The following is a 23,041-nucleotide window of genomic DNA, read 5'->3' on the forward strand; positions in this document are numbered from 1 at the left end:
ATTCCGGCTGCCAGGATTTCATCCCCAACCCATTCATACAAATTAAAAAGCTAAAACACTCATGTCTCTACTTTACATACAGTATATGCAATCAGTACTCACCGGGAAAACTTTCCAGTGGATAATATGGATCTGAATGGTGGCCGCTGCCAATCATAACAGCATCAAATATGGTTGTCTCTTGCTTTCCATTTTTTTCTGTGGTAACTATCCATTGTCCAGTACTGGCAAAATTGGGATGCTTCTTTACACTGTGCACAAAAGTCTAAAAGACACACAAGACATGTTGTGTTATACACACATACAGGTAAAACAAGTTTCCAAAATCAGCTTTCAAATATACCTCTCTATATAAGACTTTAACTGATCTTTGGCAATTTCTTAAACTGGTGCCATGTTGTCATTCTGTGACTATTGCATGTGATTGTTATATATATTTTTAGACTCAAATACTTATTTCTGAAGCTCCTGTAACAGATTATGACATATTCTATTTACAGATGTGTGCCGGCACATTTTTGCTGGTTTTCTATATAATTCGGAGGGTTTTGGTTTGACCAAAAGCATCTTACTGGGGTTTTTTTGTTTGTTTGTTTTTTGACATTGATGAAAACAGCTAAAATCATGTTATTTTTGCAATCCAAACCGAATCCAAAACCCAAAATTCGGATTTAAAATCAGAATTCGAACCACGGGAAGATCCGAACCAAGACTCGGTTCGGTTCAGATTTTCTCTGGAGATTTGACATGGATTTTGGTTCAGTTCGGATCCAAAAAATACTAATCCTAATGTGTCTACTGTAGCTATCTTGATTTACTATGATGCACCCTCTAGTGGAGGAACATTTGTTATAAATATCAATTTGCGCTCTATCATTTATTTTACCCATCGCCTCTATTTCTGTGATTTGACCTGGAACTCTACTGCTTCACCCCTCTTAGGGGGTAATTCCGAAATGATCGCTAGGCAGCGATTGTTGCTGTCCTGCGATTAAATAGTCGCCGCCTACAGGGGGAGTGTATTTTAGCTGTGCAAGTGTGCGATCGCATGTGTAGCAGAACTGTACAAACTGTGCAGCCCAGGACTTACTCAGCTGCTGCGATTACAGCCTGTTCGGGACCGGATTTGACGTCAGACACCCTCCCTTCAAACGCTTGGTTCCACCTGCGTTTTTCTAGACACTCCCTGAAAATGGTCAGGTGCCACCCACAAATGCCCTCTTCCTGTCAATCTCCTTGCAAATGTCAGTGCTAATGGATCCTTCGCACAAACCCGTCGCTGACAGACGATCCACTTTGCAGCCGTCTGTCATGCCTGCGCATTGCAGTGCATACGCAGTTTGGATCTGATCGCCAGCTGTGCGAAAACGCACAGCAGCGATCAGATCTGAATTACCCCCTTAGCCCACAGTTATGCACCACATTCAAATGCCTCTACAGTAGACCAACTGCAGCAATTTGCCATTAAGGAAATACACACAGGGTTTTATTAGATTATTATTTTCCTGCTAGTCTCCAAGCATTCTTTCTGCATGATACTGTAGTGTGACCTCTGACACCAATCAGCTGTACTTTCTCCTTCAATCATTGGGTTAGCAGCACCATTATTACTTTATCAGTATGCAGGACCACCATCAAGGGGAGACTGCCAGTACTTGAGTGGGGGCAGAAGGGGAAAGGGGAGTACCTGAGAGGAGAGAGCGGCTCAGCAGCTCCTCCTCCCCCTCTGGGCTTAACAGCTGTAGCGACTATAGGGTCCGTTTGGCAGCAGTGTGGTGTATGTAGCGCTGGCCCACCAGTGTTGCAACTAGCACACAAGCGGTGGTAGGCAGCATCCCAGGGGCAAACTTAGGGGTCAGGTCACCCCTAGGCAAAACATTATTGGTCACCCCTATCATGTCACTGTGACTGCCCCCTTCATGTAGGGCTTCCCAACACCACCAGCCTCTTTCCTCCACATCACAATTTATTGACCACTGCCCATTCCTCCCTCAGCAGTTACAAAATAAAAAAAAATAAGTCATAATTACAGACAAAAAAAATGAATCACCTGGCCTCATCTGGCCATTAGCCTAGCAGGGCTCTCACACAAGAGAGCAGGACTGCTTTGCTTGGTAACCGGGGATTTGCCATCATGTTCTAGTGACTGTCCCCGGTGCTAAAGGTCTATAAGAAAGCAGCCAGCTGGTATCCAGGCCTAGGAAGAGAGGAGGAGGCCACATACCCTGCCCACCACATATCCTCCCTCCTCTCATCTCTCCCCAAGTCCCCTGTGCTTCTTCACCTCTGACTGCCAGTGACTGCTTTCCTGCTCTCTGAGGAAGTTCTGTAGTTGCTCTTCCGATCATTGATGGGGATCTGAAGTCAAGATCATACTGCAATTCTACTGTGTGCCCAGTTAAGTAAATTGTAATTAGTACTATATTATTATCACCCTCTTACTGTCACCCTCAGCATCTCCCTCTCTATTTCTCCCTGTCATCCACTCAGTCACCTGCTGCCTTTTCCTGTCACCATCGTGATGATGGTGACAGGAAAAGGCAGCAGGTGACTGAGTGGATGACAGGGAGAAATAGAGAGGGAGATGCTGAGGGTGACAGTAAGAGGGTGATAATAAATATAGTGCATGAGAGGATGATTGTGCAGTCATCCTCTCAGTTACCATCTGCCTCTCACCATCATCCTCTCCATGTCACCCCTTTCCTCTCCCTGTAACCCTTGACCTGTCATATTCTCCATGTCACCATCTTCCTCTTCCTGTGAACCTCTTCCTCTCCCCGTCATTCTCTCCCTGTCCCCATCTTCCTCTGCCTCTTTCTCCTGCCGGTCAACCTCTTCCTCTCCCCATTGGCCACTGCTTCTTCCTGTCACCCACTGCCGTGTATCGTATTGTTTGCTATTATGTACTACGGGCCGTGCAATGTGGAATGATGCATACTAAAGGCGTGATGTACTAACCTCCCCGCCACGTTATCTGGCTTTTCTCAGCGCTCCTTGTGTCATCTCCACGGTTACTGGTCTCCTCTCTGCTGCCCGGCACTACCCGTTGCTCCCCCACACTCCCCATCTTTTTTCTCCTCTCACTGCCGTTCGCCTCATCACCGCGGCCACTGAGTCCTGTGCTCTTCATAGCGCCTGGTCAGCGCTGCGCTCCCCCTGTCATTTGCACTTGTGTCAGCTTCCTGGCATGCCATGCATCCAGTAGTTCCTGTGTCATGTGGAGGAGCGCAGCGCTGACTAAACGCTACGGAGAGTGGAGGACTCAGTGGCTGCAGCGGTGATGAGGCGGACGGCAGTGAGAGGAGAAAAACTATGGGTTGTGTGGGGGAGCAACGGGTAGCGCCGGGCAGCAGAGAGGAGACCAGTAACCGCGGAGATAACAAAAGGAGCGCTGAGAAAAGCCAGATAATGCGGCGGGGGAGGTTAGTACATCCCGCCCTAAGGGCACTACAATGTTGCATAATGTGTACTATGGGCATTGGAATGTGGCATAATTAGGTCTAAAGGCCCCTGAAATGTGGCATAATGCATACTAAAGGCCCTGCAATGTGGCATAATTCATACTAAAAGCACTGCAATGTGGCATGATGCATACTGTGATAAGGGCCCTGCAATGTGGCATGATGCATACTACAGACACTACAGTATGGCATAATGTGTGCTAAGGGCACTGCAATGTGGCATAATATGTACCAAGAGTACTGAAATCTGGTATAAATGTGTACTAAGGGCACAGCAACGTGGCATAATGTATAATAAGGGCCACATTGCTGACACCATGGTCAACCCTTTCTCTGGATCCAAGAAGAGAATGGTTTGAAAAAGATGTTGGATCTGGCTTATTTAATAGTATTTTATGTGGATCTGGCTTTTTCAATGTATTTTATGTGGATCCGCATTTAAGTGTGTGTATGTAGAACTGATGTGGCTTTCACTATATATTTAGTATAGATTTTGTTTTTTTGAGGGAGTGTGAATTTACAGCAGTTTTCTGTCCTATATTTCTGTATTTATATAGTATCATACATTATATGATTGATAGAGTAATGTTACACCCACAGCTTAAACTTTGCCAATTTTTATTTAAACTGGTTTTCTCACCAGTTGAGGTCACACTTCTGCTGTAGCTCCACCCATATTATTCCCAACCTTGCCCATCTCTGCATTCCGCATTTCCCCCGGGGGTAGGGGGGCGCTGCCCAGTTTGTCAGTCACCGGCCCCACAATTTCTGATGTTTTTTTTTACTCCTACAGAATTGTTCAAATTTGTTCAAAAGTTTAAAGCCTTTTTTACCATTCTAATAATAGTGTTAATAATAATAATGGCTTCCTCACTACCTCATGACTACCCATCAGATAACTGCCCATTATATTATGACATTTCCACAAGATTACTTGATTGTAAGAATATCCTTAGATATAAATAAAAGCGACAGTGGCACTAGGAGAAGAGTCCAGCGGTTGCTTATTGTAACCCTGAATATTGTTCAGAACTCTTAATTTCTTATGTGTTTCACTTTTTTATTTTATTCAGGTGATAACCGGGTAGTGGACAGGTGGTAAAAGACAAAGCTGTCGAAGCTAAATTGCAGTCTTCTTTCATTATTCTAATTTATGGCCCATGTGCAGAGCCAGCCTTAGGCTTAGAGCATATTGGTGAATGCCATGGGCGCCATTGCTCCAGGAAAGCACCCAGCAGGCATGGAGGTCTATTCCTAGATGATTGGCCAAATTGGTCAGGGTCATCTATGAGGTATTGTCTTTATCTCAGACCCCACTACTTAAGATTGCTGTACTTAAGTTATGCAAATAGCTTCATAGTTTTGCTCATAGCGATGTTATTTACCATTATTTTAGATTGCTAATTCTTCATTGTAATTTATCATACTTGTTAATTACAGTACTTTTAACATAGTCAAACACAGTACCCATATTCCAGCTTTGTCTAAGTCTATATGCACATACAATCAACCTCTTTATTATGGAAAAGGCTGTCCCAACATCAACAGAAAATTCAGCTACTGTAGCAGCAATAATGCACCTGCTTCAATGTCCAAATGGAAATGGGATGGAGAATGCACATTTTCAGGAGGTGTTAGGCTTTAAGTTCTTCAGAAGAATAAATTGAGGGCTAGAGTAGCAGATGGAAAAGTATTGCCTAGACCGTCTCACTGCCAGGCTTCCTGGTTGTTGCAACCCCCATGAAGGCTATAATGCCACCCTTGTTCTCATTACTCTGAGGTGACATTGTGACTTTGTATATTCTTATCTGTTGAGAGGGGGGTGCACTTTGTGCTGCCTCTCCCTCTGTTGCGTCACAGCACGACCTCTAACCCTGATAGTCTCCAGCACAGAGACGGTGTATATTACAGGAGGGAGACTGCAAGTACACTGTATAACCACCATTGTATACACTACTGTATATACGCCTCTGCCACCACTGCATATATATGTACAAGTGTGTGCTTCACTATAAATCACACCTTCTGCATTAACCCCCACATGATGCTGGCTGGATCTGTTGAGCCTGATATATATGCCTGCTGCCTGCATTATGTAGCTACTGCAATAGTTCTGTGTTACCCTGGATTCTGTGTTCTTCCTGGTTAAAAATAAAATTAAATATTTCTCTGACGTCCTAGTGGATGCTGGGGACTCCGTCAGGACCATGGGGATTAGCGGCTCCGCAGGAGACAGGGCACAAAAATAAAGCTTTAGGATCAGGTGGTGTGCACTGGCTCCTCCCCCTATGACCCTCCTCCAAGCCTCAGTTAGGTTTTTGTGCCCGTCCGAGCAGGGTGCAATCTAGGTGGCTCTCCTAAAGAGCTGCTTAGAAAAAATTTTTAGGTTTTTTATTTTACAGTGAGTCCTGCTGGCAACAGGCTCACTGCAACGAGGGACTTAGGGGAGAAGAAGTGAACTCACCTGCGTGCAGGATGGATTGGCTTCTTAGGCTACTGGACACCATTAGCTCCAGAGGGATCGAACACAGGCCCAGCCATGGAGTCCGGTCCCGGAGCCGCGCCGCCGACCCCCTTGCAGATGCCGAAAAGTGAAGAGGTCCAGAAACCGGCGGCAGAAGACTTTTCAGTCTTCATGAGGTAGCGCACAGCACTGCAGCTGTGCGCCATTGTTGTCACACACTTCACACCAACGGTCACGGAGGGTGCAGGGCGCTGCGGGGGGCGCCCTGGGCAGCAATGAGAATACCTTGTTCTGGCTAAAAAATACATCACATATAGCCCCTGGGGCTATATGGATGTATTTAACCCCTGCCAGGTCTCACAAACACCGGAGAAGAGCCCGCCGAAATAGGGGGCGGGGCCTATCTCCTCAGCACACAGCGCCATTTTCCTGCTCAGCTCCGCTGCGAGGAAGGCTCCCAGGACTCTCCCCTGCACTGCACTACAGAAACAGGGTAAAACAGAGAGGGGGGGGCACTTTTTTGGCGTTTTTTGATATATTAAGCTGCTGTAAGGGAGACAACACTTCTATAGGGTTGTTCCTATATATTTATAGCGCTTGGGTGTGTGCTGGCAAACTCTCCCTCTGTCTCCCCAAAGGGCTAGTGGGGTCCTGTCTTCGATAAGAGCATTCCCTGTGTGTCTGCTGTGTGTCGGTACGTGTGTGTCGACATGTATGAGGACGATGTTGGTGTGGAGGCGGAGCAATTGCCGGTAATGGTGATGTCACCCCCTAGGGAGTCGACACCGGAATGGATGGCTTTGTTTATGGAATTACGTGATAATGTCAGCACATTACAAAAATCAGTTGACGACATGAGACGGCCGGCAAACCAGTTAGTACCTGTACAGGCGTCTCAGACACCGTCAGGGGCTGTAAAACGCCCTTTACCTCAGTCGGTCGACACAGACCCAGACACCGAATCTAGTGTCGACGGTGAAGAAACAAACGTATTTTCCAGTAGGGCCACACGTTATATGATCACGGCAATGAAGGAGGCTTTGCATATCTCTGATACTGCATGTACCACAAAAAGGGGTATTATGTGGGGTCTGAAAAAACTACCTGTAGTTTTTCCTGAATCAGACGAATTGAATGAAGTGTGTGATGAAGCGTGGGTTAACCCCGATAGAAAACTGCTAATTTCAAAGAAGTTATTGGCATTATATCCTTTCCCGCTAGAGGTTAGGGCGCGCTGGGAAACACCCCCTAGGGTGGATAAGGCGCTCACACGCTTATCAAAACAAGTGGCGTTACCGTCTCCTGAAACGGCCGCCCTCAAGGATCCAGCGGATAGGAGGCTGGAAACTACCCTGAAAAGTATATACACTCATACTGGTGTTATACTGCGACCAGCCATCGCCTCTGCATGGATGTGCAGTGCTGGGGTGGTTTGGTCGGATTCCCTGACTGAAAATATTGATACCCTAGATAGGGACAGTATTTTATTGACTTTAGAGCAATTAAAGGATGCTTTTCTTTATATGCGAGATGCTCAGAGGGATATTTGCACTCTGGCATCGAGAGTAAGTGCGATGTCCATATCTGCCAGAAGAAGTTTATGGACGCGACAATGGTCAGGTGATGCGGATTCCAAACGGCATATGGAAGTATTGCCGTATAAGGGGGAGGAATTATTTGGGGTCGGTCTATCGGATTTGGTGGCCACGGCAACAGCCGGGAAATCCACCTTTTTACCTCAGGTCCCCTCCCAACAGAAAAAGACACCGTCTTTTCAGCCGCAGTCCTTTCGTTCCTATAGGAACAAGCGGGCGAAAGGACAGTCATATTTGCCCCGAGGCAAAGGAAAGGGTAAGAGAGTGCACCAAGCAGCTTCTTCCCAGGAGCAGAAGCCCCCCCGGCTTCTGCAAAGCCCTCAGCATGACGTTGGGGCTTTACAAGCGGACTCAGGGGCGGTGGGGGGTCGACTCAAGAATTTCAGCGCACAGTGGGCTCACTCACAGGTGGACCCCTGGATCCTGCAGATAGTATCTCAGGGTTACAGGTTGGAATTCGAGAAGTCTCCCCCTCGCCGGTTCCTAACGTCTCCCTCAGACAGGGCGACGGTATTGGAAGCCATTCACAAGCTGTATTCTCAGCAGGTGATAGTCAAGGTACCCCTCCTACAACAGGGAAAGGGGTATTATTCCACACTATTTGTGGTACCGAAGCCGGACGGCTCGGTAAGACCTATTCTAAATCTGAAATCTTTGAACCTGTACATACAAAAATTCAAGTTCAAGATGGAGTCACTCAGAGCAGTGATAGCGAATCTGGAAGAAGGGGACTTTATGGTGTCCCTGGACATCAAGGATGCTTACCTGCATGTCCCAATTTGCCCTTCACATCAAGGGTACCTCAGGTTCGTGGTGCAAAACGGTCATTATCAGTTTCAGACGCTGCCGTTTGGATTGTCCACGGCACCTCGGGTCTTTACCAAGGTAATGGCCGAAATGATGTTTCTTCTACGAAGAAAAGGCGTATTAATTATCCCTTACTTGGACGATCTCCTGATAAGGGCAAGGTTCAGAGAACAGCTGGAGGACGGAGTAGCACTAACCCAAGTAGTGCTGCAACAACACGGGTGGATTCTTAATTTCCCAAAATCTCAGTTGACCCCGACAACACGTCTGCTGTTCCTGGGAATGATTCTGGACACGGTTCAGAAAAAGGTGTTTCTTCCGGAGGAGAAAGCCAGGGAGTTATCCGAACTTGTCAGGAACCTCCTAAAACCAGGAAAAGTGTCTGTGCATCAATGCACAAGAGTCCTGGGAAAGATGGTGGCTTCTTACGAAGCGATTCCATTCGCCAGATTCCACGCACGAACTTTTCAGTGGGATCTGCTGGACAAATGGTCCGGATCGCATCTGCAGATGCATCAGCGGATAACCTTATCGCCACGGACAAGGGTGTCTCTTCTGTGGTGGTTGCAGAGTGCTCATCTGTTAGAGGGCCGCAGATTCGGCATACAGGACTGGGTCCTGGTGACCACGGATGCCAGTCTGAGAGGCTGGGGAGCGGTCACACAGGGAAGAAACTTCCAGGGAGTATGGTCAAGCCTGGAGATGTCTCTTCACATAAATATACTGGAGCTAAGAGCGATTTACAATGCTCTAAGCCTGGCAAAACCCCTGCTTCAGGGTCAGCCGGTGTTGATCCAGTCGGACAACATCACGGCAGTCGCCCACGTAAACAGACAGGGCGGCACAAGAAGCAGGAGAGCAATGGCAGAAGCTGCAAGGATTCTTCGCTGGGCGGAAGATCATGTGATAGCACTGTCAGCAGTGTTCATTCCGGGAGTGGACAACTGGGAAGCAGACTTCCTCAGCAGACACGATCTACACCCGGGAGAGTGGGGACTTCATCCAGAAGTCTTCCACATGATTGTGAACCGTTGGGAAAAACCAAAAGGTGGATATGATGGCGTCTCGCCTCAACAAAAAACTGGACAGGTATTGCGCCAGGTCAAGAGACCCTCAGGCAATAGCTGTGGACGCTCTGGTAACACCGTGGGTGTTCCAGTCAGTGTATGTGTTTCCTCCTCTGCCTCTCATACCAAAAGTACTGAGAATTATACGGCAAAGGGGAGTAAGAACGATACTCGTGGCTCCGGATTGGCCAAGAAGAACTTGGTACCCGGAACTTCAGGAGATGCTCACGGAAGATCCGTGGCCTCTACCTCTAAGACGGGACCTGCTTCAGCAGGGACCGTGTCTATTCCAAGACTTACCGCGGCTGCGTTTGACGGCATGGCGGTTGAACGCCGAATTCTAAGGGAAAAAGGCATTCCGGAAGAGGTCATTCCTACACTGGTAAAAGCCAGGAAGGAGGTGACTGCACAACATTATCACCGCATTTGGAGAAAATATGTTGCGTGGTGTGAGGCCAGGAAGGCCCCCACGGAGGAATTTCAATTGGGTCGATTCCTACATTTCCTGCAAACAGGATTGTCTATGGGCCTCAAATTGGGGTCCATTAAGGTTCAAATTTCGGCCCTGTCGATTTTCTTCCAGAAAGAATTGGCTTCAGTTCCTGAAGTCCAGACTTTTGTAAAAGGAGTACTACATATACAGCCCCCGGTTGTGCCCCCAGTGGCTCCGTGGGACCTTAATGTAGTTTTGGATTTTCTCAAATCCCATTGGTTTGAGCCACTCAAATCGGTGGATTTGAAATATCTTACATGGAAAGTAACCATGCTACTGGCCCTGGCTTCAGCCAGGAGAGTGTCAGAATTGGCGGCTTTATCGTATAAAAGCCCATATCTGATTTTCCATTCGGACAGGGCAGAACTGCGGACGCGTCCTCAGTTTCTGCCTAAGGTGGTGTCAGCGTTTCACCTGAACCAGCCTATTGTGGTGCCTGCGGCTACTAGCGATTTGGAGGATTCCAAGTTGCTGGACGTTGTCAGGGCATTGAAAATATATATTTCAAGGACGGCTGGAGTCAGAAAATCTGACTCGCTGTTTATACTGTATGCACCCAACAAGCTGGGTGCTCCTGCTTCTAAGCAGACGATTGCTCGTTGGATTTGTAGCACAATTCAACTTGCACATTCTGTGGCAGGCCTGCCACAGCCTAAATCTGTCAAGGCCCATTCCATAAGGAAGGTGGGCTCATCCTGGGCGGCTGCCCGAGGGGTCTCGGCATTACAACTCTGCCGAGCAGCTACGTGGTCGGGGGAGAACACGTTTGTAAAATTCTACAAATTTGATACCCTGGCTAAGGAGGACCTGGAGTTCTCTCATTCGGTGCTGCAGAGTCATCCGCACTCTCCCGCCCGTTTGGGAGCTTTGGTATAATCCCCATGGTCCTGACGGAGTCCCCAGCATCCACTAGGACGTCAGAGAAAATAAGATTTTACTTACCGATAAATCTATTTCTCATAGTCCGTAGTGGATGCTGGGCGCCCATCCCAAGTGCGGATTGTCTGCAATACTTGTACATAGTTATTGTTACAAAAAAATCGGGTTGTTATTGTTGTGAGCCGTCTGTTCAGAGGCTCCTACGTTTGTCATACTGTTAACTGGGTTCAGATCACAAGTTGTACGGTGTGATTGGTGTGGCTGGTATGAGTCTTACCCGGGATTCAAAATCCTTCCTTATTGTGTACGCTCGTCCGGGCACAGTATCCTAACTGAGGCTTGGAGGAGGGTCATAGGGGGAGGAGCCAGTGCACACCACCTGATCCTAAAGCTTTATTTTTGTGCCCGGTCTCCTGCGGAGCCGCTAATCCCCATGGTCCTGACGGAGTCCCCAGCATCCACTACGGACTACGAGAAATAGATTTATCGGTAAGTAAAATATTATATATATATATATATATATATATATATATATATATATATATATATATACACACACACACACACACACACACACACACACTGTACATACATACTTGCTGGTTGGACCGGCACTCCTCCCTTCATATCATATGGCAGCTGTACCCCGGTGCCCTCTGGAATTTATGGTATATGCTCCTTTGTCAAACAGCAGCGGCACTCAGGGATTTGTAATAAAGTCAAATGTGTATTTCACATCAAAGTAATAGCCGATGTTTCGGGGCTCGCACGCCCCTTAAGGTGAGAAACGAACATACAACAATCAAGTGATTACCTTTATATTGTGAAGAAGCCCACCAGTGCACCTCGCTCCGGCCAGCGCCACGGGTTTCCGCTCCATTGCTGGTCCTTTCCTGGTGATGTCATCCGCCCTGCGCCGGCCGGTCGCCATAGCAACCGCGACTCTGGCCGGTTCCGTCACCGCTGATTATTCATTTCACTCCCCGAATGCACATAAGACACCTCCGATCTTAACCCATATGTGTCCCTCAAACAACAGCATCCCTCCACCTTATAACTGAATTAAAGTCAGCATGATTGGTCACTGAAGTGGAGGCAGGACCCCAATCTTATAACTATCCAAAATACCAAAGCTACATGGAAATGGAACTGCTAGCATCCATACACAGCCATGCCAAAAACAGAAATTTAAATAAAACATCTGAGGTAAAAAGTAACCAAATAATAAGTCCCTAAATAGATTGCTGTGTAACTGTGACTACAATAAATAAACCAGATAGTGCTAAGATGAATATAACATATTCAAAGTGTGAGTGCTTCATTCATAACAATTTTTTTTTAAATGTAGATACGGTAGATCAAAAATTCAATCTAATAAATTGGACGTGTATAGTGTAAACAAACTTTAAAAACCTCATTCTACAATTTACGTTGCTATTGGCATCATGTGGCAGACATATAGATTCCCAGTATTGTCTCCCTAAGAGACTAAAAAACTGATGCGTTATATAAGCAAGCAAGCATCCATCAATTTCAATGTGTACAAAACGCTTTCTATGAATAAATACATTTAGGTAAAAAATCCTAACAAAACACCCTCCGTAAACACAAGTGGAGGGGAATACAACTATTAGTATATACATAAGGCCCTGCATCCACTTCAACCACCACAAACACCAACTGCATCTGAAGCCCATTAAAAAGGGCTGTTATAAACTAATGTGGGCCGGAGTGGCCATCAGTCCCAGCTACTGTCTACCACTGGTCTAATGTATATCTACAGGAAAATGTTCCATGAGAACTTCTCATTCAAACCCAAGGGATTAATGGTGTTGAGCTCGTAGATCCACCTCGTTTCCATTTGTAAAAGTTTGCGGTCTCAATCCCCTCCTTTGGCATTTTTGGGCACGTGATCTATAATTTGATGTTTAAGGTCGTTTAACGTGTGTCCTGCCATTGCAAAATGTCTGGCCACAGGTTGTTCCGACTGTTTCCCCAACAGGGCCTGTTTAATGGAAGATCTATGCAAGGCCATTCTTTCCCTCATCGTCCGTATAGATTTTCCAACATCTTTTTCCACATGGACAAGAAATAAGGTATACAATATGTGTCATAGTACAGGTCAGTATATGACGGATCCGGTACACTTTTTCTTTATGTGGGTTTTTGAAGGATGGACCTATAATCATATTAGTGCATGTCGTGCACTTAAGACACTTGTAAAAGCCCGGCTGCTTGCTCAAGAAAGATGTTGGTGTTTTGTCCACCGTTGTCAGGAATCCTGTAACGTCGGAATGGACTATGACGTCCTTAATGCTCCGGCCTCTGGAGAAGCACATCATAGGGCGTTTATCCCTAAATGCCCGTAGGGAATTATCTGATGATACTATAGGCCAAAGTGCCCTGGACGCTCTTTGAATGACCGGACTCGCAATATTGAATTTATTAACAAATGGAATAAATGTCCTTATCTATTTAAACAGAAGGTTCCAATAAATTTTCCCTTGGGATCGCCATGATTTCTGCTTTCTGTAACTTTAACTTCCTTTGGTCGTATACTCTAACCACAAACTTGGCAATTAATTTGTCCAATTCCAGATCCAATGTGGATCGGTCACTTATGATCCTAGATGCTCTGATCATTTGTGATCGGGGAAGGCCCTCTTTCAAGGGCTTGGGATGATGACTATTTGCTCGCAGAAGCACATTTTTATCTGTGGGTTTGGAATAAAGACTCGTGCTGAGTTTGCCCTTCAACAATGTGACCTGGACATCAAAGTAATTCAAAGAAGTCTCACTAATCTGGTAGGTATACTTAATAGGTGAAGATCTAGCATTCGTTCTTGACATCAACTGAGTGAACGCTTCATTCCCACCTGTCCCCAATATGAACAGGTCGTCGATGTACCTGGTGAATAATGCGATATGTTGAGCAATGGACTCATCACTGAAAAAGACTCTTCCTCCTGAAACAGGAACACATTCGCAAATGAAGGGGAGACGTTGCTCCCCATCGCGCATCCTGTCTTCTGTCGGAAGAAACTACCATTAAACAGGAAGAAGTTCTTTTTTAGTGTCATGGATAATAAATTCATAAACACATCAATATCCACTATATCCATTTTTTCTTCCATCAGGAAGTTTCTCATCGCTTGTAAACCAGCCTCGTGAGGAATACTTGTATAGAGGCTATTAACATCTATCACACAAATTAATGTGTTAACAGGTAGATCAACCAGTGGAATGAGATGTTCCAGAAAACTCGTAGTGTTTTTAATGAAGCGTTCATGCTTCACTATTAAAGGTTGGAGGATGCTATCCAGGAAGATAGACACAGGCTGAAAGATGGATTCTCAGGCTGCAATGATTGGCCTTCCAGGCGGCGTGGTCGAATTTTTATGAATTTTGGGGACAGTAAAAAAGATGGGGACCAGTGGATGTTCCTGCTTCAAAGCCTCACAAAGTTTGTTGGACAGCTTTCCTTCTATACGTGCTTGATCCAAAAGAGTAAACAATTCCCTCTGGTATTCCTTAGATGGATCCTGTGATAGGATTTCATAAGTATCCCTATCTGCCAGCTGGGAATCTATTTCTTTATTATAATCAGTGAGGTTCAACACCACCAGTCCACCCCCCTTGTCCGCGGGGCAAAAGACCACGTTTCTGTAAGACCCCAATTGTCTCAAGGCAATTTTTTCAGATCTAGACAAATTCTGTTGTACTGACGTTGAAGCCGACATATACTTCGTTACTGACGCATCCAGTAGCATGGTAAAAGACTGTATAGAAGGGTTCATTGAGGGAGGGTCAAAAGTGGAATTGTGACGTTTATTAAGACATTTTTGATGAGGTACATCAGACGCCTGGGCTGTATTAATGTCCACATTAGGAGTGTGAAAATATTCCCGAAGCCTCAGTTTGCGTGAAAAGCGATGAAGTTCAATTTGCCAATTCAATGGGTTGAATGTGGTAGTTGGCACAAGACAGTCCTTTTTCTAAGACCGCCATCTCAGTTTGAGAAAAGGATCTATCAGAAAGGTTAAACACTAAGGATTCTTGTTTCTTGAGCGACCTCTTGATCCTCGAGCACTGCCCGCCCCTGCGGTTGGACGTCCTCTTCTTCCTTTCTCTTTGGGTATATCCAAAGGTGTCCCTAAAGGGACATCAGTTGTTGTTGATAAATCATCCGAATCCTGCAGTACACTTTCGCTGTCACTATTTGAAGTGGCAGTCAAATTTTGTTGTGTTTCTCTCCTTTTCCTCCAGCCGTTGCTTGCTTCTGGCATTATAGGGTCTGTTGGTACTGCCCTCCCCTCCCATCAACCACCTATATACTTTGAACAAGATATGGTGACCACACCTGGCGCTACCTTTCACCAAGACAAAATGGAAAATTTCTTTAACAGCTTACTTTTTAGTAACAATCGAGTTTGCAATTGCTGTCATATAAATCTGCAAAATTGAAACATACAAACATAGTGCAACCAATTTTGGTAAAGAACAAATATGGGATTTAATAGTTCAACTCACATAAATATGAGTCAATAGTGCATATCATCCACCAGATGGCATCGGTCATTAGTTCTCATGGGTGCCTCAATGCAAGAATCAGTATTGCATAGTTTCCACTAGATGGTGTGAGACATCAATCCCCACAGATGTACTGAAAACTCAGAAAAAAGGATATATGGTGCAGTAGAACTTTACCATAAAAAGATTTTATTCTGACAAAAACACACTTACATAAAACATATAATAAAAAGCGTATATCACCGGTCTGGAATCAGTGCCGGAAACCGAATTCAAAACAGAGCCAGCTGTAACAATGTCATGAGTGGGATCCAGATGACAGGAACCTTGTGCTTAAGCGCGCTTTCGGTCCAAACGACCTTCCTCAGAAGCATAAGGTTCTAAGCATCGGGAGCCACTTAAATACCCCCTTAATTGTCCCCCTCCTCCTGTGGATAATTGCGGTTCTGGCGCGCATCGGCGCCTAATGCGGAAGTGCGTCACCGGAAATGACGTTTGCGTTTCACTGACGTCATCGCTCAGATGTTTTATTTAAATTTCTGTTTTTGGCATGGCTGTGTATGGATGCTAGCAGTTCCATTTCCATGTAGCTTTGGTATTTTGGAGAGTTATAAGATTGGGGTCCTGCCTCCACTTCAGTGACCAATCATGCTGACTTTAATTCAGTTATAAGGTGGAGGGATCCTGTTGTTTGAGAGACACATATGGGTTAAGATCAGAGGTGTCTTATGTGCATTCGGGGAGTGAAATTAATAATCAGCGGTGACGGAACCGGCCAGCGTCGCGGTTTCTATGGCGACCGGCCGGCGCAGGGCGGATGACGTCACCAGGAAAGGACCAGCAACAGAGCGGAAACCCATGGCGCTGGCCGGAGTGAGGTGCACTGGCGGGCTTCTTCACAATATAAAGGTAATCACTTGATTGTTGTATGTTTGTTTCTCACCTTGACAAAGGGGTGTGCGAGCCCCGAAACGTCGGCTATTACTTTGATGTGAAATACACGTTTGACTTTATTACAAATCCCTTTGAGTGCCGCTGCTGTTTGACAAAGGAGTATAAATATATATAACACTAGAATGCCCGGCACTCTCAGTATAAACAATAAGTATGGGTGCCCTCCGCAGCAATAGATACATAAAAGGAGGAAATACAGTAAGGCAGCGGCACTCCGATGGTAGAAAAACAAACGTATATTGTATCAAACATATGAAAAAAATGTGGTCACAAGGTGCCAACGTTTCGGGGTCTTGAAACCCTTTTGTCATATAATCTATAAGAATCTCTAAGAGTTTAATAGAGGAATGTAACAGGTATAAATGTGTGTTGGCAATCAGATTTTTCTGGCTGTTAAATGATCCCATAGCCACTATGGTAGGTCAACTAAATACAATTAGCAGTTGGTGGTAGATTGGGATGCAGAACAGACTTTGTTTGAAATGTTTTTGTTTTTTTCTAGCAACACAAACTCCGGTTTAGATGTAATTTACACACATTCATTGTATTTTTAACAAAATAGGATCTGCAGTAACTCTTCAAACTGAAGGCATCAATGTGTATTTATTCAGGGTCTCTATCAGGAAACTTCTTTTCATGAATTCATTCAACAGCAATAATCACACAAGTAAAAAAAAAATTGTGGAATTATAGATAATATTAATCTTGGTATTTTTAAGGATTATTATAGTTTCACCTAGGGATAACAGGTTATTTTATTATCAAATACAACAATCTCAAAAATCTCCAAACCAGCTTCAGAAACAAATTGATATAATCTATGTGGATATAATAGATACTGGAGAAACATAAAGCAGATCATTGTAGAGCAGTGGTTCTCAAACTCAGTCCTCAGGACCCCACACGGTTCACGTTTTCCATGTCACCCAGCAGCTGCACTGTGTGTCATCAACTGTCACATTTCAAAAATCTACAGGTGACCTGCAAAACATGGACCGTGTGGGGTCCTGAGGACCGAGTTTGAGAACCTGTGTTGTAGAGTATTCCGTGTTCTGTAATTTTTTTTTAATTCTTTTACCTTAAAGTGGATGTATTTCAGAAGACCAAATCTCTCTGCAAATCTTCTGTAGTAGTCCAACATTTTAGAGTTGTGAAGAAAGTTGGGGAAGTTCTCTGGGAACGGGAAATCACTATAACACATCATTTCTTTACTGGTATTGGTGACCACGGATTTATAGATGCTTGCTCGGCCATTCTCTACTTCTGGCTGAAGGCAAATTTGAATTAATGGATAGAAGGAGTGAAATCACTGAAACGTAATCATTCCAAACAAATGTGTTACAGAGCCTACTATAGTAAAAGTGTGGTGGGAGGAAAACAGAAATTCAGTAGAACTTGACAAGTATAGCTTCTTAATATATTCTTTTGAATGCTGACACTGATTCTGCAGGGGAAAACCGCACACACACAATACACAGAAGTACCTATTGTCCATATTTCTTTTCATTTTGAGCCTTAAAACTTGCTCCTGATTGCTCTAAGTATTGATAATTTAATTGTAACAGCCCTGTACATTACATAAACACAACTTTTGATACTGCATATACTGCAAGGGGCATTGCGTGGGTGGATGTCATACTCAAGGCGCCTGCTCCAACCATGGGCATCAGTTGGCTGACCACCAGCCAACTAGGCTTCTCACCATAACTTGAGTATTGGCCTTTCTTGCTCCCACCTCTCCAGCTGACTATCCCTCCAGGGGTATTACTACTAGAGATGAGCGGGTTCGCATCCCTGAGCACCGAACCCCCCGAACTTCATGTCCCAAGCACGGATCCCGCCAGACTCAGAAACCAGAACAAGGCAAAACATCATCATCCCGCAGTCGGATTCTTGCAGGCTTTGGATCCCATATAAACAGCCGCGTGTCGCCGCAATTTTCACTCCGGACTTGGAGAGTGAGGGAGACAGACCTCTGTCTCTCTGTGGGTGGTGGCGTGGGGTTAGTGTGTGCTCTGTTGGTATGCAGCTGCAGTCACTGTTGTTTATTTGTGCTGTGTTCGGGGTGCTGTCCTGGCTGTCCTGGCTGTCCCTGGTGTTACTGCCGGGTGCTGCAGCTGTACATATGTGTTGCTGTCCTGGTTGTCACTGTGTTGCACGGGGGCAGGGACACTGTGAAATATAGGGGTGCTGATGTCTTAACAACATTACTTGGCCCTGCCTGCTATAAAAGTTTGGGTGCAGTTAAAAATTAAAAGCACACTGTTCCTGTATGCTGTGAAATATAGTGGTGCTGATGTCTTAATAACATTACACTGATCCTGTATGTTGTATATATTCAGGGGTGCTGCTGCTTTTAAAATAACATTACACTGGTCCTGTATGCTGTAAAGAATACAGGGGCGCTGTGAAAATAAAGGGGCACTGTTCTGTGTGCTGTAATAATAAAGGGGTGCTGTCCTGTGAAATGGAGAACAACAATTTGGAGGAAAAAATTGTGGAAAATCAGGAACCACTTCCAGTTCCTAGTACTAAAGCTGCTGCTGCCACCAGTCATGACATTGACGATGCAATTCCATCAATGTCATCTGCTAAGGCCGATGCCCAATGTCATAGAGGGTATGTAAAGTCCAAGAAGCAAAAATTCATAATCAGAAAAAAAAAAAGAAATTATCTGATGAGAAACGTAAAATTGGCAATATGCCATTCACTACACAAAGTGGCAAGGAAAGGCTAAGGCCTTGGCCTAGGTTCATGACTGGTGGATCAGCTTCATCATGTGCTGTTTGGGGCCTAGCTTTTAAATCTGCAATCTTGTCTGACACTGCAGTGGCACTCCTAGATGGGCCAGGTGTTTGTGCCGCACACTTGTGTCGCTTAGCAAAGTTATCCAGCTACCTCATTGCACCTCTTTTTCTTCTTTGCATGATGTGCTGTTTGGGGCCTAGTTTTTAAAAGTGCCATCCTGTCTGCCACTACAGTGCCACTCCTAGATGGGCCAGGTGTTTGTGCCGCACACTTGTGTCACTTAGCAAAGTCATCCAGCTACCTCAGTGAAACCTTTTGGCCTAAAAACTATATTGTGAGGTGTGAGGTATTCAGAATAGACTGGAAATTAATGTTATTGAGGTTACAAATACTATAGGATCAAAATTACCCCCAAATTCTGTGATTTTAGCTGTTTTTATGTTTTTTACAAAAATCATCCAGATCCAAAACCAAACCCAAAATCCGAAAGGGTGATTTTGGCAAAACCAATCCAGATCTAAATTACGAGCAGGGATCCAGATCCACAACCAAAACACAAAAAGTGCCCACTGCACATCTCTAATTACTGCAGGTACACACTGTGAGCTCCTTCCCTGGAAACGACTAGGGTGGCCAATCCCGGGTTCCCACTGATCCTGATCCCGGGATTGGCCACCCTAGTCCTAGCCAAAAATAGGCTAGGATTCAATCCTGGGATTGGATGCTCCAATCCTGGGGATTGAGGGATCAGGTGGACCTCTAATGTCAGGCAGCATTGACCATCCCCAGGATGCTCAACGCTGCCCAGTTCATCGTGACCTCTGAACGCTGCCTGGCTCCCTCCTCCCCCCTGCGCAGCATGACCTCTGACTTTGAGGTCATGCTGCACAGTCACCCGCCGCCGTAGATACCGATGGTACGTCGGCCGTCACCTGCAGACAACACAGCGCCCGCATGAAGTTTCCACATCCACCTGCCCCTGCAGTTTGGTAAGTTGATTTATATCTGCAAGGCAGGTGCGGAGAGGCGGGTCGGGGGGGGGGGGGGGGGGAGACACACCATTAAGAAAGCCAATCCCGGGTATCCCAGGAATCCCGAGATTGACCATTTTTCAATCGTGATGCCTGGGATTGAAAAAGTGGCCTGGGATTGGCCACCGTAGAAAGGACCTTATGATGTCAGGTGGAGGTCAACGTGTATTTTTGTGACTATTTTGGCCAATGTGTGTGGGTTTTTTTTTATTACTGTGGGGGCCAGTGTGTGTTTTTCTTCCTGTGGGGGCCAATATGTGTTTTAGGTTTCCTTTTAATTTCCCTCCACATGCTTGTTCCAAGGGACAATTTGGGGGAAGGGTGGGAGCAGGTGTTGCCATAGAATGCACGTGCTCCGGGGTGCCATGGCTACATATTACACCTCTGTACACTGCTACTGCTCATTTTATTACTATTGCTACACATTATAAGATCTTTACAGTACTTTAACTTTATTAGGATTAAGCAAAAACTGCATTTTTTAGGCAAATGAGAAGATTCAATATAATTCTGTGAAATAGATACTTACAGTAAACCTCCAGAGGCCACCAATGTCTTCACTCATTTCAAAGCAAGTCGGCTCCAATCCTTCATCTAAGCAGCATTTGATGGCGATAAGACCACTGTTCCCTGCTCCGATCACTGCAACCTTCATGGTGATCTATATATACCAATGATTTTTTTTGTCATTATTTATACAATATGTGCTACATTCAAAACCATACATTGATATAGATATGGATATATATTTGGCAATACGGATGGTGTAATGGTTAGCATTACTGCCTCACAGCACTGAGGTCATGGGTTCAATTCCTTCCATTACCCAAACTGTGTGGAGTTTGTATATTCTCCCCGTACTTGCTTGGGTTTCCTCCGGATACTCCGGATTCCTCCCACAATCCAAAAATACACTGGTAGATTAACTGGCTCCCAACAAAATTAACCCTAGCATGAATGTGTGTGTGTACATGTGGCAGGGAATATAGATTGTAAGCTGCACTGGGGCAGGGACTGGTGTGAATGGCCAAATATTCTCTGTAAAGCGCTGCGGTATATGTGTGCGCTATATAAATAACTTAAAAAAAAAATTATATATATATATATATATATATATATATATACACACACACACACACACACATACATACATACATACATACATACATACACACACATTGTTACATGCATACATACATACACACACACACAGTAAATATATATATATAATAGAAAGAAAGTGGAGGGCGCAGGTATGAGTAAAACAATTAAAAATTCCATTAAATAATAAAAACAGCTCACATACATCTTAGCTTCAGGTGATCAGCTTAATGCTCTTATGCAGTGGTTGAGCCTCCGGAAAGCTCCCGACCGCACTCACTTGCACAGCAGACCTCGGATGCCACGAGCACAGCTCGTTACTGCACGGGGACTAGCCAGGTGACGTCAGCATGTCCAACGCTCCATAAACCACACCCAACACGTTTCGTCAGAGGACTTCGTCAGTGAGTGTGATCTTGATCTTACCCACAGTTATTTTATACCCATCTACACATCTGTATTCTATCATAGGTTTAAATTCTTCATTAACTCAATTACGTGGTAACATGGATCTTCCTAATTTTATACTTAATCGCAAATCCATTTAAAACTTTCATTTATAAACTAAAATCATATATTTCAAATTACATTACAATTTTATATACATATAAGCTTTCTAGAGGCTTCATCCAACACAATTTTATATTGGTCTATTCAATCTCTATAAACCAGTTATATCCCTAGCTTTCTACATCCATCATATATATTCCATTGCCTTTGTGGATAACTTTAGTGACTCTTAAACAGGTCACCCATACTAATACGCTATCTTGAAATGGTGATGACTCTAAACAGCCCATACGTTCACAAAAAAATTCATATATTTAATTAACAATATAATAATACACCATCCTGAAGAATCACTAGTATATAGTAATATTAATATGGAAAGATATTAAAAAAAGCACATATATAACTACGAAACAAAAATGAATACATAAAACAAAACAAATATCTCCATAACATCTGTTGATCACTCATCAGTACTTCAAATCCACGACATCTCAAACTGCACCTAAATACTCCGTACAGTATCCGTTTCTAGTGAGGCAAAGGGATCAAATAATCCAACAACAATGACCAATAGAGTAGATACCTCGGACGTACCCTAGTGCAGAAAAGGTGTGATGTCGTAGTTTTCATTCAGTCCCATTGGACTAATAGTTTCTAAGGCATGTATCCAAAATACTTCTCTTTTGCTCAACTGTTTTAAAATATCCCCTCCTCTCTCAGCTAACTTTACGTGCTCAAGATCCTTGAAGCTAAATTTGCTTATATCACCTCTATTACATTTCAAGAAATGCCTCGGAACACTATGTTCCTCACATTTCTTAACTATGCTTCTTCTATGTTCCAACATGCGTATTTTTAACGGTTGTTTTGTTTTCCCTACATATGTTGCTCCACAAGCACATTCCACCAAGTATATTACACAAGTAGTTTGGCAATTTATCATTTCCTTTATATCCCAGGATTTTGTCCTATCTCTATTCCATATTTTTTTCTTTTCTTTACTTATATACAGACACATTTTACATCTGCCACAGCGAAAACACCCGGTTGCTTTATTTAACCAGGTGCTGTCCTTTAACTGTGACAAATTACTGGGTGCTAAAGTGCTTTTCAAGTTTTTCGCTCTCCTAAAAACTACTTACGGTCTTTCTGGCAGTGAACCTTTTAAAACCGGATCAACTGCCAAAACACCCCAGTGTTTAGTGAGAATATTCTTAATTTCTCGATTTCTGGTATTAAAACCTGTAACAAAGGTCATGGAAGCTCCAGTTCTTTCCGCTTTGTCCTTATAGGTTAGTAAACTTCTTCTATCTATTTTATCTGCTTTCTCTTTACATTTCTCAACTAATTTTAGAGGATATTTTTTTCTCCAAAAACCTACTTTTGTATAACTCTTTC

The 23,041-nt window shown here is 44.4% G+C and overlaps 1 protein-coding gene across 9 annotated transcripts in view; it reads right to left on the reverse strand.

The window, feature by feature from the left end:
- LOC134957824 (dimethylaniline monooxygenase [N-oxide-forming] 2-like) overlaps positions 1–23,041 on the reverse strand; it is a 118,519-nt gene that overhangs the window by 30,762 nt on the left and 64,716 nt on the right. For 3 of the 9 annotated variants that reach the window (XM_063940017.1, XM_063940018.1, XM_063940019.1), the window contains exons 2-4: positions 20,559–20,690; positions 17,329–17,517; positions 103–265 (exon numbers count right to left, since the gene is read on the reverse strand). In XM_063940017.1, coding sequence (XP_063796087.1) covers positions 103–265; positions 17,329–17,517; positions 20,559–20,690 — 484 coding nt within the window. Of the gene's footprint in view, positions 1–102; positions 266–1,090; positions 1,318–2,284; positions 2,441–2,676; positions 2,800–2,958; positions 3,236–17,328; positions 17,518–20,558; positions 20,691–23,041 lie in introns of those variants that run through there. The other 6 variants (XM_063940020.1, XM_063940022.1, XM_063940021.1 and 3 more) reach the window with 6 other exon arrangements.

The sequence above is a fragment of the Pseudophryne corroboree genome, chromosome 9, assembly GCF_028390025.1.
Source record: "Pseudophryne corroboree isolate aPseCor3 chromosome 9, aPseCor3.hap2, whole genome shotgun sequence".
In the NCBI taxonomy this organism is placed as follows: Eukaryota; Metazoa; Chordata; class Amphibia; order Anura; family Myobatrachidae; genus Pseudophryne; species Pseudophryne corroboree.